The sequence below is a fragment of the Stegastes partitus genome, unplaced genomic scaffold, assembly GCF_000690725.1.
Source record: "Stegastes partitus isolate 25-593 unplaced genomic scaffold, Stegastes_partitus-1.0.2 Scaffold466, whole genome shotgun sequence".
NCBI classification, from domain to species: domain Eukaryota; kingdom Metazoa; phylum Chordata; class Actinopteri; family Pomacentridae; genus Stegastes; species Stegastes partitus.
Genome location: NW_007578197.1, coordinates 1,412 through 15,434, shown reverse-complemented (window position 1 = coordinate 15,434; position 14,023 = coordinate 1,412). Strand labels below are relative to the sequence as shown.

Here is a 14,023-nt window from a genome sequence, read left to right as displayed (position 1 = left end):
TCAAAAGGACGTATAATAAGAAAATAAAAACTGATAATAGATTAAAGTTGCTGTTATGATCATTAGTTAGATTCACGTGTTCTGAATGAGCCAGAATGTCTGATTTGGATGTTTTCTCGTATTTAAATGTCCAGTTTGGGCTCAGAGCTGCAGCACCAGACCAGCCTCTGATGTTCTGGTGTTCTCTTGTGAACCTCTTCAGTAGGACAACATCTGCACTGGTTAGACTGTAGGAACAGATCTATGAGGAACTTCAACATCTTCACACCGTTCACGTGTTTATCGGCGACCATCGGGGTGGTAAATAGTTCTTCTGTTCTCAGCCATCCTGTGATCACTTGTGCTGGTGAAGAACGCCATCTAGTGGCTGAATAAATGCACAGGAGGGCTCTGGTGTTAACGGTGATCAGCTGTCGCTCCACTAAAAACAGTTCAAAGCGTCCATTTGGGGTTTTATTTACTAGAAGGCACATTATTGGTAAAATAAGTGGCTCCACCTTGATGACAGTCTCACCAGCACTGATTCAGATTTCTGGAATTTCATAGCCTGAAGTTTAACGTATTATTTTTTATCATTGCTTAAGTTAAAGACATTTTTTTGAAGATAAAGATAAACTTTATTGATCCCACAGTGGGGAAAGTGTACGGTCAATGCAAGAATAATTTAGAACCACCCAGTAGGCATCTCATCAATGTCTCCTTTTATTTTTTAAGGAAATTGTCAGAAAATTATGAAAATGCTCATAATTTTGCTGACGGCCAACGTGAGTCGTTTAAATCTGAATGCAAAGAAATTCAGTTTACAGTCATTAAGCAAGCAACAGCATCAAACCGTCGTATTTAAGAACCAGAAAATGTTTAATAGAAAAATTATTGAACTCTTAAATGAATTATGAACATTACTGACTATATCTGCTGAAAAATATTTATTTACCTCATTAATTTGTCCATATGATGTTTATTTAGGCTATCAAAACAAATATTTTTTAATCGGTATTTGCTGTTTTCAGTCTTAAAAATTAACATTTCCATTTCTACTTATTTAATTTTCTCTTGTACACTCACTGCTGTATTTTCATTCAATGTCCAAACATGTCACTAACGCACAGAGAAGAGTTTTTTTAAATGGTTAAATATGTGAAATTGGAATGAGGAGAACACACGGCTTCGTTTTAGGCATAAAATACCAATTTATTACTTTGCACATTAACACAAGAATTCCCTGCAGGCTAAAAAAAAAAAAAACAAAAACAAAAAAAAAAGTATTTGAACATGTCACATAATAGCAATAACAGCGAGTGAATGGCGGTCTGCTGAGGGCGGAGCCTCAACGAGCCCCACAACCAATCAAAAAGGTTCCCCCGTCCAGAACCGGAACAGCCCGGGTTCTGTGGTTCTATTGCTATCAGACGATCACACACAGTTTCAGAGAGCACTAGCAGAAAAAACAAAAAGGAAACAGAGCAGAGCTATAACAAACCCCCAGAAAACAACAACGAAAAAAAAAGTAACCGAGAAGGGAGAACAAAATAATCTGAGGATACAACAGTACACAATGTCAAATTACAAATCCGTCCAGATATAACAATATATCAAAGTGAGAGGAATTTAAAAATAATTCATGCTCTCTTTCTATCGGGGCACAGAAAGAATTATGGATCTTTTTTGTTTTCTCATTTGTTTAAAAAGGTTAAAAAGAGGTAATCCTGCTCCGTCGACGCCGCGGTGACCCCCCTCCACCGAGAGGGGAGTGCGTTTGCGAAAGGGGGTTGCCATGGAAACGGGAGGGCGGCCGCGGGGCGCGAAAAACCAGGAAACTAGGAGAGACGGAAACTGGACGCTCGCTACGTCGGTCGACCCGGCGGGGAGGCGGAGGAGGCTTCGCTCTTTAACGGGTCCGCGTTTGAAGAAAGTACCTCGTTTGGATTGGAACTCAACGCAAAGAGAGACGCCGCCGCCGCCGCCGCCCCCGAGGAAACAGCCTGGACCTCCCACATCACTGCCGCTTGTGTAGGAATCTTTAAAATACATCTTCGAGAGACCGAACACATATTGCTAGCCTAAAACAGTCCCACTAAAATCGATAAACATTTACCCAAAAAAAAAAAAAAAAAAAAAAAGAAAAAGTGTTTATATTTTCTCATAATAAATATGATTCCAAAAAGGTTTTTTCTTATTTTTTTTTACTTTTATTTTGAAAGGACAATACTCTGGCATGCAGGCGAGCAAAGTCTACAAGAAAGAAAATCGTAACTATTCCACCAAATGCACATTCCCACTGATTGATACGAGCAAATAAAATTAACCGAAAAATACGAAATTTAAAAAAAATAAAACAAAATTTAAAAAAAGACGCACAATAGCGAGAGGAGACCAACAACCACAATGAGTAGAATTATAGCTTCATGTTCCACATTTTGAAAAAACGGGGTTAATATTGCTTCGTAATGTCGGATTAAATACTCCGCTTCCGGAGATATGGATGCTGAATCGAAGCCCGCTCGGCTCGGTAGAACTAGTGCACGTTTTAAAAGCTGATCTTTAAACAAAGTATTGCATGCAACGCCTGGACACGCCCCCTGCCACGCCCACCACCGCCACGATTCGCCGCCAACGCCCACGCCGTCAGCCGGAAGGTGCTCAAACTCATTCATAGTAAACCTGCTGCTTTACGGGCGGTTTATTACAAAAGCGTTTTTCCTCTGAGCTGCCTCCCCCGATGAGGCGTGCGCGTCGACTGTTGCCCCAAAACCCCGCCCCTCCCCTCCCCGTCCCGCCGTCCGACACCAGGGGGCGCCACAAGTGTGTTGTGTGCAGGGGGTCCGAGGGCAGTGCTGATGCTTATTGTCAATTCAATCCAGTGTTAAAAATGCATAAAAATATGAAACGAACACTGTTAAATAGTAAGATGGGTATACTTCAATACACACAGAGTAATAGAAACCATTTGAAAAAGTCTAAAAATTCAACTCATTGCCTATCGCAAACCGCTTGATTTCTTTTTTTTTTTTATAAACAAATCCCTCCATCTGGGTTCGATCCGATCACACTTCCTGATTGTCTCCATCCATCCGATCGAATTAAAAAACCGAGCGGCGGCGGGTGAACCGAGCGCTACGCGGTACCTCGAACCCGCTGCCGCCGATCGCGTTCACCGTTCGCCAGAATGCTACAAATAAAGTTTCCAACCCTTAAACCTGCAGCTCAACAACTGAACCTATTCCTGAAGTCGCACTAAGTAACTAGAATAACTGGCTTCTGCTGCCGAACCTTAAAATTTCATCACAATAGTAACAACATTGACAACAACGATAACAACAACAACAACATCGATGGTAAACTACTAGTTCCTAAACAACGCTTTTTTTTCTCTTTTCTTCTTTTTAAGATAACCACAAAACATCTTATATTAAACTTTTACAAATCTGATTTGTTGATTCGTATGTATAAATGCATAAAGGTAAAGAGAGATTGAGAGTGCCCTCTGTTGCTTGCCTAGCGTCCCGGGTCAGTGCAATGAATTGGCCAATATTAGCAAAGGAGACCTCAAGAGGAGAAAAATAAACACTATGTTGGTTTCCGGCCCTTGAAACTATTTAAAAAAAAAAAAAAAAAGTCCAGCAGTGTCATCGTATAATCTTTCATATAATCAGGTCCAAAGAAAAATAAGTTTTTTTCCAAACACAGGAAGCTGATAAAAGTGTGTTTAATGCCTTGGGCTGGCCAGACCACGGGTGCTACTGCTACACGTCAGACCTGGACTCAGTTACCGACCAAAATGCAGCAAGTCACTCGTCTCCTCTCCGCCACTCAACGACAAAAAACCTCCGCCGTGATCCGACTGTAACCGGCGGCATTTGGGCCGGTAAGCGATCCAGGGCTGCTACAAAATACCCACACCGGCCTCCGACGGGCCTGTTTTTAAGTCATATGTCTCAAAGTTGCTCTATAGATGTAAATATATGCTTATATGTACTGTATGTGTGAATATAAAAACAACAAATCTGAGGCATTTACAGCAGTTATCTCCATGATTTTCCCTTTACAATTCAGTGGCCTGCCATGAAACACACACACACACACACTCATACAGCAGTACACGTATATACAGAGATGCACAGTCGCTCGCACACACACACACACACACTCTCACACACACACACACACACACACACACACACTCTGCTAAGATGGGAGGAAAGTAGCAATGGGCATGGACACCCAGGTCACCTCGCTTGTAAAAGACCGAAAAAGGAGAAAAAGTTAAAACACACGTTCATAAAAAGGAAAAATATATATATATGTATATATATCATTCTGAAAAGGTCGAGTCCCCTCCGTCTCTGTAGAGCTCCCTCCCCACCACCCGATAAACCCAAGACCTTGTGACAGATTTCGCCCGAGCGGGCTTTGAGGTAAAAGTAGATAAGAGTCCTGCTTAGCTGGGAGAGCTGGAGAGCTGCGCTGACACCGGCGCCGGTGCCGATCCGACTCCCTCGCTCAGTGTATCTCACAAAAACACACACGAGTGCAGACATTCAGAGAGGAAAAAACAAAAACAAACGCAAAAACAAAACAATGGCTCAACTTGTAGTACGCGTGTGTGTGGTTTGTTTTTGTTTTTTCAGGGTTGTTTGTTTTTTTTTTTTTTTTTTTTTTTTTTTTTTTTTTTGGGCCCGGCCAAAAAAAAATTAAAAATTAAAAAAAACCTTGGCGGCGCTGGATTTGCTGGTTGAAGACGGCGGCTCGACCGGGAGCGCTGGTCGGAGGTCGGTCCGTTAGAACGGAAGCCGCCGTCAGCAGGTTTGATCCTCCGCGAGCCGCTTTGGTGCAGATTCAGAAGATGAGTGAAGAGAGATAGAGACTACAAGGAGAGAGAGAGAGATGAGGGGGAAGGAGGGAAAACTGGCAAACGAGAGATTAAAAAAAAAAAAAAAAAAAAGAATTGTAAAGACTCGAGTACTTATTAAAAAAAAAAAAAAAAAAAAAAGAGACAGAAAGTGGATCCACAGGTGGACTGGCTGCCGTGGTCGAGCTCAGGCAAAGTACATGGTGTGCTGGGTGTCATAGTGGATCTGAACCGCCTTGGCCAGCGCCTGGGGGTCCCGGCCGTTGCTCTGGCCCGAAACATGGCTGCCTTCAGCGCTGCAAGACAAACGAGAGACGGGTTTAGTCCTGCTGCAAGGAAATATATGTATGTAATATGTAACCTAAACTGTTTCCTAATTTATGACTTGGTTTGGGCAAGTTCATGTCTCTTTTCATAGTATTTTTTTATTTACGCAGTACTTGTATGCTTCTCTTTTACGTATTTTATTTAGAATTTCTACATTTATTCCCGTCTTGTTATTGTTGTGTACCGGTCTCATTCACCACATTGCTTGTGTGTGCGAGCTCACTTGGCAATAAAAAAAAAAACAGTTTGATTCTGACATATTTCTGAGTTCTCTCTCCTCCTCCACGTTGTTCTGCTTCCACTGAGGTGCACGACTTTATGTTGCAGTGAGAAAAAATATGAGCTACAGTAAAGAATTACTGTTTACGGATCAGAGGGTTAAACAAGAGACTTCATGCACAAACCATTAAAAAAAAAAACTTGTGTTCAGTGCCTCTAACTTTGAACGTATCATTAGCACAGTTTTATATCTACAAATACAAGAACCTATTCACCAGAAGCATTTTAAACTATGTGCGTCGCCGCCTCACCTGTCGTGGTCTTTGTCCACCAGGTGGTATCGGGCCCGGAAGGCCACCAGCCGGGCGTAGTAGGCCGGCGCCGGGATGGACACGGAGCGCGTGCAGCGGACGTAGGTGTGGCACAGCTGGTAGGTGAGGAGCTGCAGCTCGTCGGCCGTGAAGCAGTTGTCATCCCACAGGACGTGGTAGTGGGAGGGACGGCTGGTTCCCTGAGGAGGTGAAGCATCGCGGGTCAGCGCCAGAACAACAACTATTTATTGATATCGTTTCGTATATCTGCATCCCCAAATATAAGCATGATTTAGTGTTTTAATGTCAGTAAACATGTCTGATGCCAAAAAGCTGCATTGAATTTATTCGACAGAACAAAGTGAAACCTCACCTGAATCCCAGCGTGGCTGCACAGGTAGAAGTCGAACTCGGACGGGTGCGTGATGGTGCTGTCCACCGTGGTGCCGGCAGGAACGTTGCCGCTCTTCCCCACCTGAAACCAGTCGGATCAGAGTCAGGACGTCGTGTCGCACAACATAAACCAACTTATCGTAGCAGAGTGAGCTCTACGGACCCGCTCGGCTTTGTCGGAGCAGAAGAGACGAGTGTGGTGGCGCTTCTGGACCACGATGTAGGTGATGCCCGGCCGGTAGTCCTCCTCCAGACTGATGCAGGCCTTCCTGATGGCGATCAGCTCCGGCCAGGCCACCTGAGACACAAACACATACAAGTTACACCTGAGATACACAAACACGTCACAGTTACACCTGAGATACACAAACACATCACATTTACACCATATCAGAGCGAAAAACTGAAGACAAGCAGAAGTGTTCGATTTTCAAATTCCCAGACAAAGTCATGTTCGGTCATTTTCTGTCTAAATGATCATTGTGTGTCTCTTTGTAGTCATGTTGTCTCTCTTTGAGCTTCTTTTGTGTAACTGTGTGTTGGTTTTGTGCCCCTTTGTCTTTGCTTAATGTCTCTTTGTAGTCGTTTTGTGCATCTTTGTTGTTTTGCATCTTATTTTGTCTCCCTTTGCAGTCATACGACGTGTGTTTACAGTCGTCTCTTTGCTGCTGTTTTGTGTCCATTTCTGTTGGTTTTGTGCATGTAGTCATGTTTTATCTCTCATTTTGTGTTTATTTGTGGCTGTGCAGTTGTTCTGTCTCTCTACATTCTTGGTAACATCTGTGGACATCTGACAAAATGATGATTCAAGGTGTTTCGCCAATTTTTGGGGGGAGGGATGAACAGTCAAAGAAATTAAACTTCTTTTTTTCCCCCACTATATTAGAGAATTATTTCCCCACAGAGTGACTCCTGTCTATAGATGACCATCTGGTGTGTTCTGGAGGTCAAACGGTCCTTCCATTGTCTAGAACTGGTTCTGACCCACCACCATCACACATGCCGATCTGAGCCTGGAAAGTTTTACCCAGAACATATTTTTCTGTGTTTATTCCACTCACAGTTTGTGGCCTAAAATCTTTAAATTATGGTTCTAACAGGTTCCCCTCAGCGTTTTTTCCCGCCTTGTAGGCCTCGGTTGCGTCTTTCACAACAAAACGCGACAAAAATAAGCTGCAGGCGAGCAGGAAGAAACGCTGACCTGCTTCATCTGTCCCTCGGAAACGCCGCCACGATAGTAAATGATGCGCGTCGGCTTGAAGCGGGTCGACTTGTAGAACTGGATGAGCAGCTCTCGGACCATGTTGGTCAGATCCTGGATCACCTCCTGACTGAAAAGCTGCTCCTGCAGATGCAAAACGGGTCAGAGTTAGAATCAGAGTGGGGGAGAGAACTTAAACACAGCAAACTGGTTCAAAGGTTGACAAGAGAATTGCTAAAACAGACATCAGAAGTTAAATTTAAAATAGTACTCAACATAGTATCTCTCTGAAAAATCTGCTGGGTGGTTTTTTTTTTTAAATCTCCAAAATAACACCATTTATCACAACAACAAACTCTGATTATTAAAAAGAATCTTGACCTGAACATCAAAACCCAGCAGCACAGTAGCTTTTATTCATGAATAATGTCATAAAACACAAGTCACACAGAGCTCTGCAGAGACAAAACACACAACAGAATATTCAAAACATACATCATGGAGCAACAAACATGAAGACACGTGTTAGTAAAATGTTGATCAATATTGAAGGTGAATCCTCTGAAGTCCAAATCCTGGTGGAAGCTTTGAAATGCAGGTTATTAAAAAAAAACAACAACAAAAAGCCAAAATTAAACATTCATCAGAGCCAGAAATGGTAAAAACTGATTTTCAGACTATTCATGACTGAGAATTTAAAACTAAAATTTTGTAAAGTGGAATAAATCTTTTAAACAAGAAAAATGTAAACAGAAATGTGTATTTTGGGAGGAATAAATCTTCTAAACAAATAAAATACCACTATTACCACTATGACACATCCCATAATACTGATTCTACCAGAACCCAGATGTGTTCTTCCTCCTAAATGTCATGTGTCTATCTGCTGTACTGATGAAGTTCTGAGGCTCAGAAATGATGGAAAAAGTGGATTAAAGTGATCAATCTGGACCCTCCTCTGTGGACTTCAGGGACCTGGAACTCTGGAACATTCACAGCAAGAAGGCAAAAACTTTGTTTTGTTAAATGAATTTACTGCAGATTAAAAACTCAGCTGATTCTGAAGAGGTCCGGTTGGATGAACCGACTGTAAAGTCCTGCGAAGACGTCTGTACCTGGGACATATCCTGCCGAGACGTCTGGACTCTCACGGTGGCGCAGTATCTGCTGGGGTGGCCGTCCATGCTGCCGACCACCGCCGCAATGGACGGCTTCTTCCCGTCACCCGCCGGAGGATGTGTGACGTCGGCGCCGAGGAAGATGACGGGCTGCTGGAACACCGACGGCCTGAAGCACAAACGCACAGCGATGGTTTGAAACCACCATCAAACTTCTCAGAGTTTAAACAGCACGAGCTGCAGAGTATGTATGAAAACAATGCAGCTCATTACTTCATCACACGTTGTTCTGCACCGCATCACGACCAGGGGACCATTTATTTTGGGAAAAACATTGCAGCAATCTGAACCACTCGAAGCCACAAAAGCATTCCAGCCTCACATCTGCATCCCGGCAAAGAAACGGAAAAATCCTCCCCGACACACTGTCAGAGATTTGTACGACGAGTTTGAGCTCATATCTTCTGTCATAATCTTATCAATAATGTAAATCATGTAGTAACTGGATTTTTTTCCCGACCATCTCGTGCGAGTTTCGACTTCGTTGGGAACGACCGACCGACGATGCATCGCAATTCCAAGCTCAGTAAATGTAGAAAAAAGCAAGAAAAGCCAAATAAATCACCTTTTACTCACCTTCTTTTGCATTTCTTTGCATAGTTTTGACTTTTTTTTTGAGATCTTAATCCCCTTGAAGCGCTTTAACTCATATTTATCTGTCTGTATTAGTTTTTACCCTCAACAAAATCTGACTGTTTCATCAAAATCTTGATTAAAAATGTGCCAAAATTAAATCGTTTTCAGTTATTCAATTATACAGGGAGAAGTTTATCATTTCGGGGGTGCTAGCTAATTTATCTGATTCTCTATGAGGCAAAAAGTATTTAAAAATAAAGGCAGCAAACTGTATAAAGCGAAAGAACTGTCGGCTTTTTAACTTTCCAGCGGTCCTCGAATGGTCGTTTTTTATTTCCATTTTTATTGTTTAATTGGTTTTTAAATTTTATAATTTTTTGTGTTCATATTTTTATTACATAATTCTAATCAATGCAATTATTATTATTTTTACCATTTATTTATTTACTTATATTATTTTTAGCCTTGCGTTTATGATTGATTTCCCTCCCTAATTGGCATTTTTGGTTCTATTATTTCTTCTGGTTTTGCTTTATCAATTCATTCAGAAAATCTTTTATCGTGTTTAATTATATTTCTCCCGAGTTTCCTTCTTTTCCGTTTCGTCCCGTCTGTAAAGCCCTTTGCTAACTCTATTCTTTAAAGGTACTGTATAAATAAAGTTATTAGGATTAGGCTGAGAGGCGAATTGTTTGTCTGAAACTTTAAGAACTAAACAATGTGAAACCTTTGCTGCTTGTCCTCCATTTTTGTAGTTTTTTTAAGACGTCTGCAGATGAAAGGGGGACATAAACGTTTAAAAGACGTCTGCACGTAGCTGCGTTCACAGACCTCTGATGAGGAACCAGGACGTTGTTGATGCCTCCCAGCTTGGCGTTGATCTTGAGGCAGAGGTTGGAGAGCGTCTGAGGCGATGTCTTCACCACGTTCTTCACCTGGACGCACTGGGTGGCCATGCCGAGCAGCGTGTCCCCGACCCGCTTCACCTCCGCTGTGGACCACAAGCGTTTAGCTCCACACCACAACATCGTGTCGGTTCCTAAAGTCGCCCCCAGATTCCCAGTTTCTCACCATAAACCGGCGTTTTTCCGGGCAGGATGACCACGATCAGCTGCAGACCAACGTAGGACATCTTGAGGTGTTTGAACATGGGCTCCACGCTATCGGCTCCTTGGGCGTATTTACAGAAACACGGCTGCCCCTGAATCGGCATCCCAGCGTCCTTCGAGATCTTTCGCAGCTGGTCTGTGAAGCTCCTGTTAATAAAAAAAAAAAAACAACAACAACAAGCTTGTTAGAAATCATCCAAATCACGAGCAGGAGGAAGTGACAGTTCCCTGATCAGACACTCAGACTGCAGCCTGCTGTGTTTATATCTGACTAAGGGTACATCAGAGTCCATTAACAACAGCTCCTGCTGAGCGGTTCTCCTTTAATACTCGTACAATAACTCCCTGAAACATTACAGTGCAGGACGCCTTTCTTCCCGTTTGTTGTTGTTTCCAACCTGTGCTCACTTTGTCTTCAGATTTCGACATCTTATGACACACCGATGATGCAACAAGCCGCCAGTCACGGAAATTTGCTGCACATTTACGCAAATATCGAACAACACAGGAATCACAGCATCTTCAAGTCCCAAACCGACTTCCTACCACCACCTGCACATTTTTATTCTTGGTCAGCATGCAGCGTTGCATTCATGGGAAACAGAAGTTAATGTTTGAAAAAATGTGGCGCAAGTGGGTTTTTTGTCTAAAGGCATCATCAGCCTGTATTTCAAAACAGCTCAGGTTTAAACAGTTAGTTTAAAAAAAAAAAACATTAGCAAAATTACATCATTTATCTTTGCAAGAAACCAAAAACACGAAGAATTGTAGGTTTTCCACCTTTTTAACTGTCATTGAACTCATCACGTTACGCTCAAAAATCCTGATTTTATCAAAATCTTGCATAAAAATGTGCAAATAAATAAAATCTTTGGAGTTATTCAATCACACAGGGAGAAATGTGTCAGTAGGAGGCATTTTCTGGGGAATGTTGACTCTCAGCTCAACACATTTGAAAATAAAGGTGACAAACCGTAAAAACAAAGAAATCTCAGATTCTCAACAGCATGGCATGCAGAACATTAGTTAAAAATCCAACAAATCTGAGATAAAAGCTGTGACAGCTCACCAAAATTACTTTAAGACAGGGGTGTCCAATCCTGTTCCTCCAGGGCCACAGTCCTGCATGTTTTAGATGTTTCCAACACACCTGATTCAAATGATCAGTGTCAGGCTTCTGCAGAGCTTGATGATGAGCTGATCATCTGAATCAGGTGAACATCTAAACATCTAAAACATGCAGGACTGTGGCCCTCGAGGACCAGGATTGGACACCCCTGCTTTAAGATATGTGTCTTATTTTTTAAAAACTTGCCAAAAATAGTTGGGATTATGTCCAGATGATGTAAAAAACTAAAAAACTGTGACACCATTAGTGAACAGGGAAAAAAATTCTGGGATTTCTGAATGTACTGCAGGCAGTGTTCACACAAAGCAGAGAGGAGACGTGGATGGAAAACAATTTTAAAAGTTTTTTTCCTTTTCTCTGTTCGTCCTGTTTCCATGGAGGTGAAAATGAGTCTAGAACAAGTACAAATGTGACAGGAGCACATGAAGAAAACTGCCGTGACTTACTTGAGCAGATCCTCCCGACATTGTTTCTGGGGGGCGAAGCAGGCCACGGCCCAGACCTTGATCTCGATGCCGGCGTAGAACTGCTTCCCCCTCATGTCCCACACGCCCTGGTTGGGCGTAGCCACCGTCTTATTCTGCGGAGAGAGTCCCTACTCTCTTAGTCAACCCCCCGGTTGGACCAGCCAATGCAAAAGATACCACAGCACGACACACACACTCCGCTACCCTCTCATCAACATGCACTTAAAGGCTTCTGACTGGCTCGACACATCCACACCAGCTTTGTTGTTCACACTGCATCGAACAGAAGCCTCCAGCTCTGGTCCTCGTGAGCTCCTGTCCTGCAGCGGGCTTTAGACGTCTATCTCCGTGCTGCAGCACACCTGACTCACATTCACGGATCGTTAACAGAACTTGACGACAAGCTGCTGGAGATCCATTAATGTGAGTCAGGTGTGCTGGAAACGTCTGAGACCTGCAGGACAGGAGCTCACCAGGACCGGAGCTGGAGATCCCTGACATAGAAGCTTTCAACAGGTTTGACACACATCACAACAAAGCCGGCACTTGAGGCTTGCTCAGAGAAGAAACGCTCTGTTTTTATTGAGCCTCGTATCTGCTCATCATCAGTTGACCGCTACAGTTGGAGCGCAGTTGTGAATTCAAAGGGCAGCGGCTTTCAATTACGTTAATGAGATCAGCCGAAGGCAATTAAGAGCTTTATCCTCCAAAACAAGTGGCCACGCTGGAGGCCAAGGAAAGTCAGCAGCTCCCTCTTCTCTGCACAAGATGCCCTCAAAACATTTCATTCATTTCAGGATTTATAAAAACACACACAACAGTCAGGTCTGTAGAAACTCATCATCACAGATGTTAGACCGAAGCTTTTCCCACCTCACATGTTTTGAATGCAGCGTCATCAGGGCGTGTTTATGGACGCCGAGATGCAGTCGTGTGTCAGCAAACATCAGCATGCAAACGAAAGGCGAAGTTCTTTCATACCACAGAAATGGAAAAAGCTTTCAGTCTGCGTTTAAGGGCATTTCAGTGGAAGCCGATTAGACTCGATATCCCAGCAGGCAAGTGGCCAAGTCTTTGAGAAAAGGCTGCAGCGATAAGATCTCAGCTTTGTTAACCAACGTATAGACCAGCAGGGTGGTTAAATTTGGCACTGGAGCTTCTTTTTGAGCACAACGATGTAAAAAGTGGCAAAACCTCCACAGGGATCATTAAAGTCTCATCTTATCGGAGCAGAATCGCTGTGAGGGGACGTTTCACTGCAGCCCCGGCAGTATTTACATCAACCTTTTCATTTTCAGATGGGAGATAAAGTCAAAGTCGGAGCGTTTTCACACCGACTTTGCTTCACTGCTGCGTGACTGTGAGTCTCATCGGCCTCCGGTTGACAGGACATCCATTCATGACCCCCTTTCACACAATCCTTGAATCACAAATCAGCCTCTAACGCAGGGGTGTCCAATCCTGGTCCTCCAGGGCCACAGTCCTGCATGTTTTAGATGTTTCCCTCTTCCAAAACACCTGAGTCAAACGATCAGGATTATTATCAGGCTTCTGCAGAGCTTGATGATGAGCTGATCGATTGAATCAAGAGGGAAACATCTAAAACATGCAGGATTGTGGCCCTCCAGGACCAGGATTGGACACTCCTGCTCTAACGCCTAAAACAGGAAGTAATGAAGGTCGGTAATGTTGGAAAAAGGTTGATTTTTGACCTTTAAACAAACTTAAATGCACCAAAAACCACAGATCCATAAAAAGGGGTGAACTATGAAGCGAGAATAGTCTCTTTAGTCTCTCTGACTCGCCTTTTTATAGCATAAAATATGGATATACATAAAGATATCTGTGTAATTTTAGTTTCATATATAATATACTTTCAGGATAAAAGTTTGTTAAAAAAAAAAAAAAAAAAATCCCATCAACATAGTTTCAGCACTTTCTTTTTTTTGTTCCATGAACCAAGATTAGCAGGACAGATTTTTTTTATTTTATTTTTTAAAAATCTGCTCAGCTATTTCCAATTTGCCTGCATTTTTTATGGCATAAAATATAGATATTTAGAAAGATATTTGTGAAATTTTGCCTTCATATATCAAATACTGTCTGAGATAAGATTACAAACAAAAGTCCTACAGACAAACTGTCAGTGCATCTTTTTTATTTGCACACAGTACGTTTTATTTTTGTACGACAAAGCGAGATAAGTGGGTCAAACTTTTAATGTTTCTGCTCGACTATCTCCAATTTGTCTGAAACTTTAATAG

At 42.5% G+C, this 14,023-nt stretch overlaps 1 protein-coding gene across 1 annotated transcript; it reads right to left on the bottom strand.

Moving 5' to 3' along the window:
• Positions 1 to 4,977: 4,977 nt before the first annotated feature.
• Positions 4,978 to 11,887, bottom strand: LOC103360817 (protein argonaute-4; the record flags this gene model as incomplete). The annotated part of the gene is made up of 9 exons (XM_008286721.1): positions 4,978 to 5,145; positions 5,707 to 5,906; positions 6,080 to 6,181; positions 6,263 to 6,397; positions 7,301 to 7,444; positions 8,416 to 8,587; positions 9,886 to 10,045; positions 10,126 to 10,310; positions 11,739 to 11,887. Coding segments are annotated over 9 exons (1,356 nt in total), but the record flags the coding sequence as incomplete, so codon positions are not given.
• Positions 11,888 to 14,023: the final 2,136 nt, after the last annotated feature.